The sequence below is a fragment of the Tachysurus fulvidraco genome, chromosome 1, assembly GCF_022655615.1.
Source record: "Tachysurus fulvidraco isolate hzauxx_2018 chromosome 1, HZAU_PFXX_2.0, whole genome shotgun sequence".
NCBI classification, from domain to species: domain Eukaryota; kingdom Metazoa; phylum Chordata; class Actinopteri; order Siluriformes; family Bagridae; genus Tachysurus; species Tachysurus fulvidraco.
In genome coordinates this window covers 38,537,972-38,552,696 of record NC_062518.1, presented here as the reverse complement: position 1 = coordinate 38,552,696, position 14,725 = coordinate 38,537,972, and the positions used below count along the sequence as shown (strand labels likewise).

General features: G+C 36.8%; 2 protein-coding genes across 2 annotated transcripts; one reads left to right on the top strand and one right to left on the bottom strand.

The window, feature by feature from the left end:
- Positions 1–219: 219 nt before the first annotated feature.
- LOC113663170 (E3 ubiquitin-protein ligase TRIM39-like) lies at positions 220–8,151 on the top strand. The gene is made up of 8 exons (XM_027178367.2): positions 220–343; positions 2,932–3,512; positions 3,750–3,845; positions 3,959–4,192; positions 4,280–4,430; positions 4,547–4,567; positions 4,999–5,094; positions 5,228–8,151. The coding sequence occupies exons 2-8, from the start codon at positions 2,934–2,936 to the stop codon at positions 5,818–5,820; spliced, it is 1,770 nt and encodes a 589-aa protein (XP_027034168.2). The 5' UTR covers positions 220–343; positions 2,932–2,933; the 3' UTR covers positions 5,821–8,151.
- On the bottom strand, positions 8,135–13,569 carry LOC113663221 (leishmanolysin-like peptidase 2). The gene is made up of 14 exons (XM_047812388.1): positions 13,419–13,569; positions 12,820–12,913; positions 12,204–12,255; positions 11,971–12,120; positions 11,095–11,220; positions 10,918–11,002; positions 10,646–10,788; positions 10,291–10,474; positions 9,606–9,672; positions 9,255–9,351; positions 9,043–9,150; positions 8,764–8,892; positions 8,541–8,668; positions 8,135–8,451 (listed from the first exon to the last, which is right to left on the bottom strand). Exons 1-14 carry the CDS (start codon positions 13,567–13,569, stop codon positions 8,268–8,270), a joined length of 1,698 nt encoding a protein of 565 aa, XP_047668344.1. The 3' UTR covers positions 8,135–8,267.
- Positions 13,570–14,725: the final 1,156 nt, after the last annotated feature.

The following is a 14,725-nucleotide window of genomic DNA, read 5'->3' as shown; positions in this document are numbered from 1 at the left end:
GTTAGCAGCAATGCTATATTTCTTCTTTCGGTTCCATCCAACCCAATGGCGAGTGCAAAAGTTGTAAAAAAAAAAAAATGTAATCATTTATCCTGGTACCATGTATTGATGAGACTTACACAACGAGTATCACTTTCGGAACCCCTTTTATTAACTGCTGTATTGGTAGCATTATACTGCCCTCTAGTGACCATCATATACAATATTCACATCTCGGTACAGAAACAAAAGTGAAACTGATCTAATTTGTAAACAGCTCTGTTTGGTTTCTTTGCCTAAACGTTTATTTCAGTGCAGAAATGAATGCTGCATTTTAGGACCGCAAGCAAACAAATACACTGAGGTAAGTGATGGAAAAGGGAGAATTACAAAAGTATGTTACTTTTTGTACTGTTTAATAGATGAAATATTTCAACACATATGTCAAGTAAGCTAGGTTACAAGGCACAGCCGGTTTAGGGCCAGTTATCTTAGACACAAATCACAAATTGAGAAAAGTAGATACAATTTCAGTAAAAGTCAGTATTGACCTAGAGCCTGTAAGTGTATTGAACTGACAGTCGCATAGGTAAAAAAAATATTTTGTGCCATGGGGACAGGGCTGTTTGTGTGAACTGATCATTGTACATTGGCTGTAAGCTGCCCACCCACTCAAAGTTAGCAATCATACAGGTATTTTCTGTTATATTTTGCTATGTTGATGTAATTATACTGAAGTACTTGTCCCTTAGTGACACATGTTTTCGGACTGCGTAGGAAACCCTTCCACTCTCCCACTAAAAGATGTGTCCTAGTTTGTACGGGTTATTGTTGAAAACACAAGATCAACGAGTTGGTCTTACCTTGAACGCAGGTGTCCTTTGAAGTCCCCTCGGTCTTCTAACAAAGGATTCTCTTCGAGTTCTTCTACCTAATCTATTGTTTGAATCTTTAAATGAAGGAGGCAGACTTAGACCTTCTTGTCTTTTAAGGATCCTCACAATGGGAGGCCTTATTTTTATTAAAAGTAGTGTAATACAGATAGATGTGTGTAATATATGTAAAATAAAAAGAAAATTACAAATAAAATCTCCTTTAAATAATCAAACAGTATTAGAATAAGTAATGGTTATTAAGATGCAAAGATTATAATAAACCAAGACACACTCTCCAAGTGTAAGCTTGTGTTTGTTTTATGGTGCACTCAGAGTATCACATGGACTGAGCTTGTTTGCATTAGAATGCACACACAATGTAATTCAAGACAAGCTTTTATACAGACAGAATGTATAAAAGCTTGTCTTGAATTACATTGTGTGTGCATTCTAATGTCTTTTTGTGTGTGCATTCTAATGAAAACCCCCTTGGGCTTTCTCGACAGCCAACATCAAATCTCGTCCCTCAAACATTTCTCGTCGGCGACTCTGAGTGCTACTCATGTTTTTTCCCCATCTTCAAGGTTAACACATCTATATACTGTATGGTTGTATGGTTGCAGTTAACTCCCTGAAACTGCCAAGCTGTGATTATATATGACTGAAACTTTCTTTCGCCATCAAATTCAACAGCAACCTTTGAAACACTTTGCGTGCAGATTACTCCGCCTGAATGCACAGTGGGCTTTTAAGCTTTCACTACAAGAAAAAATAAGCATCTAAGTTTACTTTAAAAATAAGCAATATTAATCTTATCGATTCTATTATAGGAGAATACATGAACATAAGAAAAAGAAAAGGAATTCAGTGTTCTCCTGAATCTCTGAAAATAAAACTTCTGAAAAAATAATCTTCTTTTCTTTTCGAATCTTCTTCCAGCTGTCTAGGTACAGCGTCTGATCCCACAGTGTCTTCTTCTAGTCACTCATATTCAAATCTTTCAACTCTTCAACCTTTTGTATATTTACATCAATTTTCCTTTGTTTATTCACTTTACATTTCTCTTTTCTTTCCTTATTTTTCCTTCTCTTTGTATTATCTATGTCCCTCTGTCTACTGACGGATAAGTTAATAATTGGTTGTGGTGTATCTTTACATTTATTTAGGTTTATTGGCTGGGAAGCAGTATTACAGCATAGGAAAATTCCTGTAACTCCATCCTGTACCTGCCAGGGTCTCACAACAAAATAAAATGTCTAAAATAAAAAAAAATCTAACTTTGATTGGGACAGCAAGACTTAAATTGCCCTCTGCTATCACCTGCCCTGCTTCAAGGTCAGGTTTATTCTTGAAAATTTGGAGACAGTTATCTGCATAATAGTTACATAGAGAAAATTTAGTCATGTGGAGTAATTCTACATATTTCAAAAATTTGTGTAAGATGTGGTAACTTGTATAAGTTGTATAATAATTTAAGTTGTTTAAGTTGTATAAGTTGTTTGACACAATAAAACAGTGAAAACTATCGACGACTATCAATTTGTTATTTTCCTATAATTAAGTGTTTATTCTCGGTTACAGTATGTTTGATTGTGTATCATTTGGCAGGTTAATGGTGAAGGAACAGAAGAATTGTTTTTCTTTTGAGCAGGCTTTTTTCATAGCCAAAGTACCCTTTAAATGTTAAATAAAGTTCATGAAACCCTCCAAACATACGTATTCCAACTATTCAAATGTTTTACCTGTGACTTAATACTTTGGAAAATTTAAACTACTCTAATAGAACAAGTCAGATTGGTAATAAATGTGGCACTAATTTGGTACTAAATTAACTTTTTTCCCTTGTATCGAATGGGTTTAATGTAAAACAGGATAATATAAAAACTCAGTAACAAATACAGTCCTTTTGATAATAATAATAATAATAATAATAATAATAATAATAATAATAATAATAATAATAATAATAATAATTGAGGTAGAAGTAAAGAATATCAAATTGGCAAAGCTTCATACATGATAAAGATTACACAAATATAGACTGTCTAATGTTCTTTCTGTTTTTCTATCTTTCCAGTCATGGCTTCCTACAGCAGTCTCCTGTCTGAAGATCAGTTGCTGTGTTCGATCTGTCTGGATGTGTTCACTGATCCAGTCACCACTCCATGTGGACACAACTTCTGCAAAAATTGTCTTGCAGGATATTGGGATAGCAGTGACCACTATCAGTGTCCACTGTGTAACAAGGCTTTTAAGATGAGACCAGATATGTCCATTAACACTTTGATATCAGTAACAGCTGCTCAGTTTAAACAATCAGTTAAAATAAATACTGCAGATAAAAATGCCTGTACATCAAGTAAGATGTTATGTGATGCCTGCACTGGTGTCAAACTGAGTTCTGTGAAGTCATGCCTTAATTGTGGGGCATCCTACTGTAAGGCTCACCTACAGCCTCATAGGACTATACAAAATCTGAAGAAACACAAACTAATAAACCCTGTGGAGAACCTGGAGGACTACATATGCCAGAAACATGAGAGAGCTCTGGAGCTGTTCTGTAGAGATGATCAGACGTGTGTGTGTCAGTTCTGTACTGAGACAGACCACAAGAATCACAACACTGTTCCTATAGAGGAGGCAAATGATGAATTGAAGGTGATATTTTTAATGCTCAGTTACTGTATTACTATGTAAGATATTGTCATGGGGGGGAAGACACCCTTCTTTCCTGACTATATAATGGAACCTGATATGTTTCTTTGTTGTCACTTGAGCGATTTTGTTTGGAAAGGACTACACACTTGTTATTTAGTCCCTGATAAACAAGAAAATTATAGGACTATTCATTTGGGCTGAACACTAAAATGCCTATACAATTATTTCTGTTTACAGGCTTGCTTGATGAAAACACAAACGGAAGTACAACAAATGATCCAGAATAGGTTAGAGAAGACTGAAGAGATTGAGCGTTCGCTGCTGCTCAGCAAAGTGGGTTTTCAAAACCTTTTTTTTTGTTTGTTTGTTTTTATGCCTAACTTATTATTTTACTGAGAAAGCTGCTGCTAGAGAGAATAGCTATTCAACATGATCTCTTTCAGTAGAAAAGCACAGAGGAAGAGATTTCACAAGGTACTGAAGTCTTCACTGCTCTGATTCGCTCCATTGAGAGAAGTCAGGCTGAGCTGCTGGAGGTGATGGAGGAGAAGCAGAAAGCAGCAGAGAGGCAGGCTGAAGGACTCATTAAAGAGCTGAAGCAGGAAATCAGTGTGCTAAAGAGGAGAGACACTGAGCTGGAGCAGCTCTCACACACTGAGGAGCATCTCCACCTCCTACAGGTTCCTCTCTCTGCTCACTGACAATGCAGAACATCACAGAACAACAATCACCATGCTGAGGGATTTCTCCTCTCTCCTGTTCTGTAGATTTACTCCTCCATGTGCAGCCCTCCACACACCAAGAACTGGACTGGGATCAGTATTAACACTGATCTGAGTAGGAAGACCCTGAGAAAATCTCTGTCCGATCTTCGCAAAGAGCTCAACAATGAAATGGATAAAAAAAAGGAAAAATTAGGTAAGTTAATACTTCTGGCCCTTTTCCTCTAATCTCTCTTATCATCAGATCATTTCCATCCACAGAACTGTAACTCATTCTGTCTATTTTGTTTTTTGGGTAAACATTCTGGGTAGACCGGGAAAAAAAAGACTGTGGTGAGTGAATATCCCAGAAGATCAGCAGCATCTGGTACCAAACAGCTAACTCACAAAGTCACAGAGTTTACATTTTCTCTTTATTCTGATGTTTAATTTAAACATTAACCTACGCTCATGATCTGTTTTTACATGATGGATTGCACTGCTGTCACATAATTGGCTGATTAGATCCAGAAACGATCAGATGTGTTGATGTTCTTAATAAAGTCGATCTTTTAAATAAAAAAAAAAGTTTTAGTCTTTATTTAAAAAAATATTCCTGCTTTAGATTTAAAAATGAATACATATACATGTATATGACTACATTCTTTTGTGAAGTCAGCTAATTATATTACCTGATGTGATGTACTGCATTATATTGAAAAGTAGCTTAAGGTATCAGTTTATTAATGTTCTGATGTTAACTGAGACTTTTGTGATAATTGCAGATTTACACAGGATATGGCTGTTTCTTTACGTACTGCTACTGCTAGTGCCTTTCCTCATACCAGCGACTAAAGCATTCTGGATTCGGGTTTATGCAGGTATTTAATTACATGGAGAGATTTATGTACATACTGTATGAGCTAAACTATTAGAAGTACACTGTGGATCATTTTCATGCCTTATGTAAGTCTGTAACATATTTGTATCAGTATCTGTGTTTATAATTTACAGTGGATGTAACACTGGATCCTGATACAGCATATCCGTATCTCATCTTGTCTGAAGACGGAAAACAAGTGAGGATCGGACAACGCTCGTGGAAATTTGTCCCATACAGCCAAAAAAGATTTATGTACGATCCACATGTTTTAGCAAAACAGGGTTTTAACTCTGGGAGATTTTATTATGAGGTGCAGGTCAGGGGGAAAACTGAGTGGGATTTAGGAGTAGCCAGAATGTCTATTAGCAGGCAATGGAAGTTTTTTCCGAAGCACAATGATAGGACCTGGGCTATGATTAAAAGGAATGGCAAGGATTACCAGGCTTGTGCTGGCTCATGTGTCGGCCTGCCTCGGGGAGAGGAAATGGAGGTGGTGGGTGTGTTTGTGGATTATGAGGAGGGTTTGGTCTCCTTTTATGATGCTAAGGCCAGGTCTCTTATCTACTCTATAACTGGTCAGTCTTTCACTGAGAAACTTTATCCATTCTTCAGTCCAGGTTTAAATTTCAACTATGAAAACTCAGCACCAATGATCATCTCTGAAGTAAATGAGTACTTGATTTTACTGAGAAAATGTTTCTCCATGGGGGACACAGTGGCTTAGTGGTTAGCACGTTTGCCTCACACCTCCAGCGTTGGTGGTTTGATTCCCACCTCCGCCTTGTGTGTGTGGAGTTTGCATGTTCTCCCCGTGGCTCGGGGGTTTCCTCCGGGTACTCCAGTTTCCTCCCCCCGGTCCAAAGACATGCATGGTAGGTTGATTGGCATCTCTGGAAAATTGTCCATAGTGTGTGAGTGAATGAGAGTGTGTGTGTGTGTGTGTCCTGTGATGGGTTGGCACTCCGTCCAGGGTGTATCCTGCCTTGATGCCCGAAGACGCCTGAGATAGGCACAGGCTCCCCGTGACCCGAGAAGTTCGGATAAGATGAATGAATGATTTTTTCTCCAATGCAACAAAATGGCAATGGCTTCAAAGCCCATGTTTGTTCGGATTTTTGTTGTTAATTTTTTTTCTGCCTGTTCAGAAGCATGTGGAAGCTTTAGATAACAAAGGTTAACAGTTTCTCTCTCTCGCTGCATTGAAAAATTGATTGCAGTGCCTGTGCTGGAATCTGCTAGTACCAGAGAAGTGTATTTGGGGGAAAAACTCATTTTTACAAATAGTGTGTTAAAGGATTTTCTACAGATAACTAGCAGTATAGTGCTTTTGGAAAGAATTTACTTATTATTTGGGCCTTTTATTTTTACAGAAAGCAGCCAATTAGTTTTGTACCAGTTAGTAAACAGATATATGTGTCTTTGATATGCAGCAGGATCACAATAATGTTAGTCCATTTATGAATTCATAACCATGAGAGAGAGAGTTTATTATACATATGTGAAAAAGAACAGTTTCTATCAGTCCTTCATGTCAATAGCCAGATATTTTCAAAACTAATGTTTTTGAAAGAAACAAGAGCTCAGAGCAGGATAATCAAACACAGAATGTTGCAGTTACTTTATACCATCAACTCATGTTTCAGGCCCAATTATCCCAATTATAAAATACATCACAATCCTCTGTAACTGATAATATATTCTACCTGCTTATTCCATTTACCTGCCAACTACACAAACTTTAAACTGGACTGACTTGCTGCATTTTGTGTATTCAGGCCCAACCCTTGATAAGATGTTTTCATACCTGTAGTGATGGATCTCAGGGGCGCCCCCAAGGGGCCACCCCAAGTATGAATTTGAATTTGAATGCATAATGAATGCATTTTTTTTTTTTTTTTTTTTTTTTTTTTTGGTGCCAACTGAATATTTGCTGTGGCCTCCTCTGGCCTCCCCTATTAAAGGTTTCTGGGGGTACCACTGATGTATATGTGTGTGTATATATATATATTACTACTAAAAGCTAAAACTCCTTTACTCCAAAGGTCTGTTTCACACCTCGAACTCTGATGGTGTCCTGTAAGTCTGACTAGTAGCAAAAAAAAAGAGGACACGAGCGTTTTCCTCTCTAATTCCACAATTGCAGAAGTATATAGGAGACTACTGATATAAACTGTTAATGCTTTAAAGGTGTCCTGGTTACATAAATTACATGTTTAAGGTCATAGAGTAGTCAGCATTCCTGTAAGACAGTAACAAATATGTGAAAAGCTTTATCTAGTTAGTGACAGTAAGTAATATTACATCTACATTTACAGTCAGTAATTATAGCACAGTGCAGGTGAATACTCAACACTGATTGGTCAGAAGGTGTGTGTTATTCTCATATAACAGCACCGGTTGTTCCCAGTGTAACCAGAATGATAAGTTACTATTAATATGTTGTTGTTGTTGTTGTTGTTGTTGTTTTCTTCATATAACAGCACAATCTGTCGTGTTATACTTTACATATTACAAAAGTGAATGTTACTTGGAAATGCTTTACTGTAAAAACTGCAAAGATCCACAGTTCTAAATTGTTCTGTTTCTGTGTTTATTACTAGTTCTACTGTGTATATTGTAGAAATATCACATTATAATATATGATTATGATTAAGATATGATAAGATTTAAAAGAAACACTAAACCATAGGTTATGTTGTGAGAAAAATTGTTGATTTACTTCTTTTCATCCTTTTACTTACTTCTTTTCTTTATTTCCATTCTTTATTAAATTACTATTTTTGTGATTTCTATTTATTTACTTTTTCGGTAGTTGTAGTTGTAGTTAGTTCTATTAATTTGCGGGAAGAAATCATTTACTCAATTTTTAAATCACATTTTAATATACATTTGCAGTCAGTAAACAGATCTTTTGCATCTGTGCAAAGTTTGGAAATGATGTGTACTGTCCTGCTCATGTCAACTTTATTTTTTCTGTAAATTAGTTTGAGTTATTAGCTTGAATGTATTTAAATCATATCAATAAAAGGCAATGCATAAAGAGATTGTCCAAAAATGTCTACTGTATATCACTTAATTTACTAAATCTTGGACTTAAATATCTTGGATATTTACAGAATAAAATAGAAAATTTACAGCTGTGTAAGGAGCAGATCTCTGAGAAGCATTGAGCTACACCTGCAGTGGTGAATGTACGAGGGCGTGCACTCGGAGCCTGGATGGGCCACATTTCCTATAGACTGTCTTGAGCAAGCCCATGAAAAAGAGCACAGCACTGACACCCACCACTGTCTTTACTCTCATCTCTGAAAAGGGAAAAGCGGTGTCAAACCTCAGGCCAGTGAGAGACTGATCCCTGCAGATAAAATGATCATTTATATAGATAGAACTATAGGTATGTAGAGAAAATAAATTTAGGCCTGTTTTCGTGTGAACACTACTGACCTGGTTGGGGCTGCAGTGACTAGCAGAAGTGAGGGCAAGGGCTTGTGTAGTAAAGTGGGAGGAACTATATCATAGTAATGACATAATCGTTTGTCAGGGCAGAAAACTTCACCCCGATATCCAAACACCTTAAGACAAAACATACAAGAGCATAAGAATGAAAGGAAACATTGAGCTTGAAAAAAAGAGGCTTCCACTTCTGATAAAGATTCCATGAATATACCTGGATGCTCTTCCCAGGTGGACAGTCCAGCCAATCAGAACCCATCACCTGAATCTGGTACCTGTTCCTTTCAGTGCACCTGTGCCTGTAACAACGGCCTGATAAAGAGGCGTTGAAGGAGAAATTATCCTATAGAATGAATTAAATAAATTCAATTTAATGTAAGATACTAGTCTTAAATGTTGAAGTCACTTTAAAAAGATGAAAAAACAACCATGTCTGCTTTGCTTCCTAAAATAACACTGATAAATTTGCACAAAGGAACCTATGCCTTTCTACCTCTCTGATAATGTTTGAGAGAAAACAACGGCTGTCTGAGTGAAAAATCTCTCCAGTCCACACCTCTGGTCCACTTCCTGTCTCATTCTCTTCTTTCCAGCATTCACTCTAGAGGATTAAATGACAAAAAGGAAAACAGGGCAAGAGTCAAGAGTAAAATAAAATGGTGCTTTGAAAATGGTATCAAGGACAAAGAGGGTTAGAAGACTTACACCATTGGCTAAAGGCTTATAAATTCTACAGCCTTCCAGATAATCATCACTCTGGCACACCCCCTTGTGGAGGTGAAGATAATGACAACCAGATCCACTGGCAGCACAAGAAAGTTGTTAAATATCCATCAATTATATATATATATATATACATATATATATATATATATATATATATATATATATATATATATATATATATATATATATATATATATATATATATATATACATATATGATTACAGTGTGATTAAATAATTTAAACTCAGCCCAGCTGTAGTAAAGTCCCAGCAGGAATTTCTATATGAACAGATATGTTAAGTTAGAATAAGTGAAGAAAGTAAAAGTACCTGCCAGTACAGAAGAAGGATGAGGAACGCTTACAGGTGGAAACAGACCCAAAGAAAGTTCCTTCATCTACAAACCAAGCAAGATTTTGAAGTCATCTTTTTTACTTACATATATAAAGTGCTATTAAATGTTCACAATGTTAGCTAATTGCTAGATCTAGGAGAGGCTTGAGAGAGGGTTACATATGTTTCTTTTAATACACATAAAGCCACCCTATCTGCTGCTCATAAGACATCACAGGGAAGTTAAATGTAGTTATGGGAGACACTGTAAACACTATTCCAGCACATGGTGTACAAAATAGAACAATGACTAAAGATATTCATCACTGGAAAGTATTGTTCATTCAGAGACAGCTGTCTTCTGTGACATGCCAGATGGGCAACTATTACTAAACTCAAAAGCATGTTCTTTATTCTTACCCATATATTAAACATTGGACATAAAAAGACCTCATATTTGGCTTGTGGTTGCTGTATAACTCCCAAATGTAAATACCCACAAAATAAATCTGACAAAATCACATTGTCCTCATAGTGAATGAGCCCAGTGACAAAAGTATAAAATAAAATATATAAAAATAAAATATAAAATTCTGCTAATGTCCAGGTGCTTATAGATTTAATGCCTTATCATTTATTCTGGGCTGTTTAATGCCCATAGGAAATACTCAGCCAGTCTTACTCTCTCCCCAAAGCAAGGTCTGGGCTTGGCTAAGATTGACCGAGTACCAGCCCGTGTCCTGGAAAGCAGATAGAGTGATCACATCGATCCGGACCAAAGTCGGTTCTGCTAACATGGCTGTCATAATGGAGCCCTGTAGAACCCGAGCCTCCCAGTGTGAGGAAAAACCATGAGAATCAGCATCCTGAGAGAGAGAGAGAGAGAGAGAGAGAGAGAGAGAGAGAGAGAGAGAGAGAGAGAGAGAGAGAGAGAGAGAGAGATTTCACAACAATGAGAAGTTTTAAGTTGCCTTTTTCAATATGGTCATTCAATCTTGGTCAATATTTTAGCTTAAATGATATGTTAGTATGTCTACCTGATTTTCTAATGGAGCTCCTAGTTCAGTGTGTGTGCTGTTGAGGTGTGTTTGTAGAGCTTTATTCACATTAGGAGTGTAGAGCCTCATCTGTCCTGACTCATCAGTGTAAATCACCTGACCATGAGAGGAGTCCATGACCACTACACAACACCAAAACACTAGTACTGTTACACCACAGCATTCACTACTGCACAGTAGTAACAGTAACTACTAAAATACATTTACTAAATAATATTCACTGGCTTAATAATCAATATTTTAACACTTGCTCTGGGATGAGAGGGAGCGGCCTTTCCACTTGCTGAAGAGTTCTTTACTGAAACCCAGCACATGAAACAACTCATGGATCACGGTCTGTTAAACAATGATAAGCCAAACATTACACACAGATTCCTAATTTTTTTCAGATTGTCATTTATATCACACAGATTCACATACACAGCTACCTGCACCATGTATTCATGACTGAATCGCTCCATGCTGAGTGGCTCCCTGCAGATGACCAAAACACCAGCCACCGGTCGCCCCACTGAGTCGCTCTGACAATGAGCTGAATAGGCCAGCAGGCTAGACTAAAGACATATAACATGTTGATGTAATCACAACTCACAGTTTGCAAAATTTGACATAGAGTACCATATTTTGTAGCTGTTTATAATTTGTTATCCCTAATTCCCTGGTGGTCCAGTGGCAGGATCCCACACTCTCACCGCCCTTTAAAGGGAACCAACCCAGCCACTGAGGGGTTAACTCTCAGTCCAAGCCTAGATAAAAAGGGAAGGTTGCCTCGGGGAAAAAAGGGGGGAAAAAAAATCTTGATCCCCCAGACATAAATACACTTCAAGATACAGGGTTCTTGTCTATACCTGTGCTCTTAACCTTACCCCTACTTTCAGCCCACTGACCTGAGCTCCTAATATTCTCATTATAAACAATACAGATTTTAGGAGCAAAATGACCAGCTGTTAAACCACCAGTAGTCATTAGGATTTGACAGCAGATCATCTTTACAGGGTGCTTAGGGATAGAGTACAGCAAATAATGCTACATTTATATTGATACTTATGGCAGCAGCAGTGGGAAGGGATGGGCTTAGAACATCTAAATATGGGTCTTGCGCACCTAATGAAATTTAATTTTTTTTTTATTTCAGTCAAAGGCTAATAAAGTTCTTTCTTAGTAATTTGAATAATGACCCATTCCAGCCAATATTAGCTAATTACCCAAAGTGTGCTGCAGGTAATATATTCTGCTCATTTAATCATTCCAAGTAACACACAACTGGCTGGGACCTGCTCAGACCTATAGAAATATCTACTTACATCAGCTCTGCATTTATCAGAGTTTTGAGCTTTCACATAAAGTAGGACATCTGTGTCTGGAAGTCCCGCCCCATCTGCTTTTATCACCTTCAGGTCTGGTTCGTCAGGATGAGGGTAGACAACACAGCCACTCAGGTGGTCATCTGGGATCTGTCAGTCAACATGAAGCAAGATCTGAACACACAGAATGTATCAGCAAAATATCATATGTATGTATAAATTTGATGCCTTACAGTCACACCCAGACAGCTCTCAGTCTGATAGTTATCACTCGCTCTGCCACACCTGAGAAGTGTTGAAACAATGTGCTGGATAATTAGCATTTTATAAAATGAGGATGTGGTTTGCATTAATATGGAACTTTAATTTACATGGTAAACGTGCTGTTTACAGTCCTTAAATCACAATAAAATAATGACAATAATTTTTTTAATTGGTGTAGTTTTCAGCGTATCGAGTGATAAATCCTGAAACAGAGAAGGACAATCAATAGCAGAGGTTCTTTAAAACAAAACAATTTCCTACAACAAAACCAAACAGATTTCAAATTCAAATTAAATTTATTTGTATAGCGCTTTTAACAATACCCATTGTCTCGAAGCAGCTTTACAGAAGTATAGAAACAGAAGAGAGGGGTAAAAAAGAAATAAATATATATTCTAACAAGAAGAAAAAATAAGAATAAATAAGAATAAATAATAAAAAAATGTATACATATAATTAACATTTAAAGTTAATTTTAAAATATTAATTTATAATTTAAAACACTATTTATACAGTATCTATCCCTATCCATTATTAATTAACAGCCAATATTAATCCTGAGGCAGGAAAGAAGAAGAAACTGACTTGTTGAAGTTAGTAGAGGTGCGGTTCCTCCAGATAAAGCGGCAGAATTTGTTGATATCTCTGTTCAGCAGCAGCTTCCTGCTGACCCTCTGTACTGTAGACAAGTCAGTAACACTAATGTGAATAGGAATTAAAAGCTCTGTAATTGCACGTGTTTAAATGCTAAACAAGAACAACATAACTAAACAAGAACAACATAACAAGCAACGGTCAAACAGCACTAACGTGACAATTGTAAATTATATATACGTGCAGTATAGAGCAAACCGCATGCCTAATGTATCATATACTACTCAAAATTTGTTCATTATCTGATAATCTGAATTGTTTAAATCGTTTATAACATTGTTTTATCAGTATTTATACAGGAACACAAAAATATATTGTGTAAATATCAATATATAGTAGCAGCCAAAAATGTGTGTGTGTGTGTATATATATACATTAGAATTGTAGCTTGTGGGAAAATTTTTACAAAAGCAAACCTCAGATATAAAACATGTTTTGGTTGATTTGCTATGTTTTAAGTAAAGGTGGATTTGCTTTTGTTGTTGTGTAATCAACTGTTTTAAATCCAGTCACAGACACACAAACAATACCTGCGATTAATTTGGCCACAGCGCTGATTGCATCACTGACAGCTGCTTCCAGCCTCTCTGTTTCCCACTGTGAGAGGACGGGGCTTTCTGTAGGAGTCCATGTCTTAATCCTAATTGGCTGTGGTTTATCAATAACTTTAATCCTGTCCATGACTGCCCTTTTAGATCTTTGGGATGGAGAATATTGTGATATGTCATTTTGATGGTTCTGGATGTGATCATGTATCAACCAGTCTTCTTGTTCATGGACAGACACCTCACGCTTCACATCATCATCTCTGAAGGACCAATCAGAAGAGTGCGGTCGATTGTCTGGAGGAGACAGAACCCGGACTGAACTTTGCACCTCATCAAAGATGCACTTTCCCCACACATACGGTATTGACAGCAGAAGAGGAAGCAGGCCGTGGTATGGAAATGAAATCATCTTGAAGCTGTGTATGATGTTCAGAAGATTCAACTGTAAGATTGGTGTAGGGATTTTTTGTACTCATTAAACTGAGCATCCAGATTTTAAATGACTGACAAATAAACTAACCATAATGACATTTTCATCATTCTTTGTCATTCATTTATGGAAATAAATCAACAATGACAGAAACTGTGAAGATATACAGTATATACCCAGCATTTAACACATGACTGAATTAGTATTTTGCTTATTTACCACTAAAACATTTTTAACACAGTATGAAACTCTATTGCATCATCATTATTCAATTTAATTCAATTCTATTCATTTGATTAGTGCTTTTAACAATTTTCACAGCTTTACATAAGCATAGAAACTCAATGAAAATTTATCAATGAAAATTACAGTGTCAAATTGTTACTATTTATCTCCAACATCTATCCCTAATAAGCAAGTGAGAAAAAGAAAACTTCCTCAGATGATATGAAGAAGAAACCATGAGAGAAACTCGACTCAGAAGGGAACCCTTCCTCATTTGGGTGACACCGGACAGGAAAAAACGTCCATGTAAATACAACGGTTTGAACATTATGATTTACATTTACCTTGAATTGTAGAGCTGGAGCTTACCTGTGCTTTTCTTTCCCATAAACCAAATGCAGTGAGCATCACTCTTAACTCTGATGCTTCCTTATTAGTTGACAGACTCAGATAGAGCCTAAAAGCCTTTAAATGGCCTGGAGCTAACCTGTGTCAGATGTTCTGGCTTAAAATCACTGGAAACTCCACTACTGTATGTGTTCTTCCTCTTGTTTCCTCTCTCTTTAATGTAGTATACATTGCCTGGATGACTACTGTTCTGAACCAAGGTGTGAGAAATGGAAATCTGAAAGAC

Bases quoted from the DNA above. Each gene is read 5' to 3' on its own strand.
- LOC113663170 (XM_027178367.2), top strand. From the start codon at position 2,934: ATGGCTTCCTACAGCAGTCTCCTGTCTGAAGATCAGTTGCTGTGTTCG. The intron at 3,846-3,958 runs GTGGGTTTTCAA...CTCTTTCAGTAG, and splicing joins GTTCGCTGCTGCTCAGCAAA to AAAAGCACAGAGGAAGAGAT. The intron at 5,095-5,227 runs GTATTTAATTAC...TATAATTTACAG, and splicing joins CTGGATTCGGGTTTATGCAG to TGGATGTAACACTGGATCCT.
- LOC113663221 (XM_047812388.1), bottom strand. From the start codon at position 13,569: ATGGACAGGATTAAAGTTATTGATAAACCACAGCCAATTAGGATTAAG. The intron at 12,256-12,819 runs GTCAGTTTCTTC...AACACTTCTCAG, and splicing joins ACCTCTACTAACTTCAACAA to GTGTGGCAGAGCGAGTGATA. The intron at 9,151-9,254 runs GTAAGTCTTCTA...TTAATCCTCTAG, and splicing joins ATAAGCCTTTAGCCAATGGT to AGTGAATGCTGGAAAGAAGA.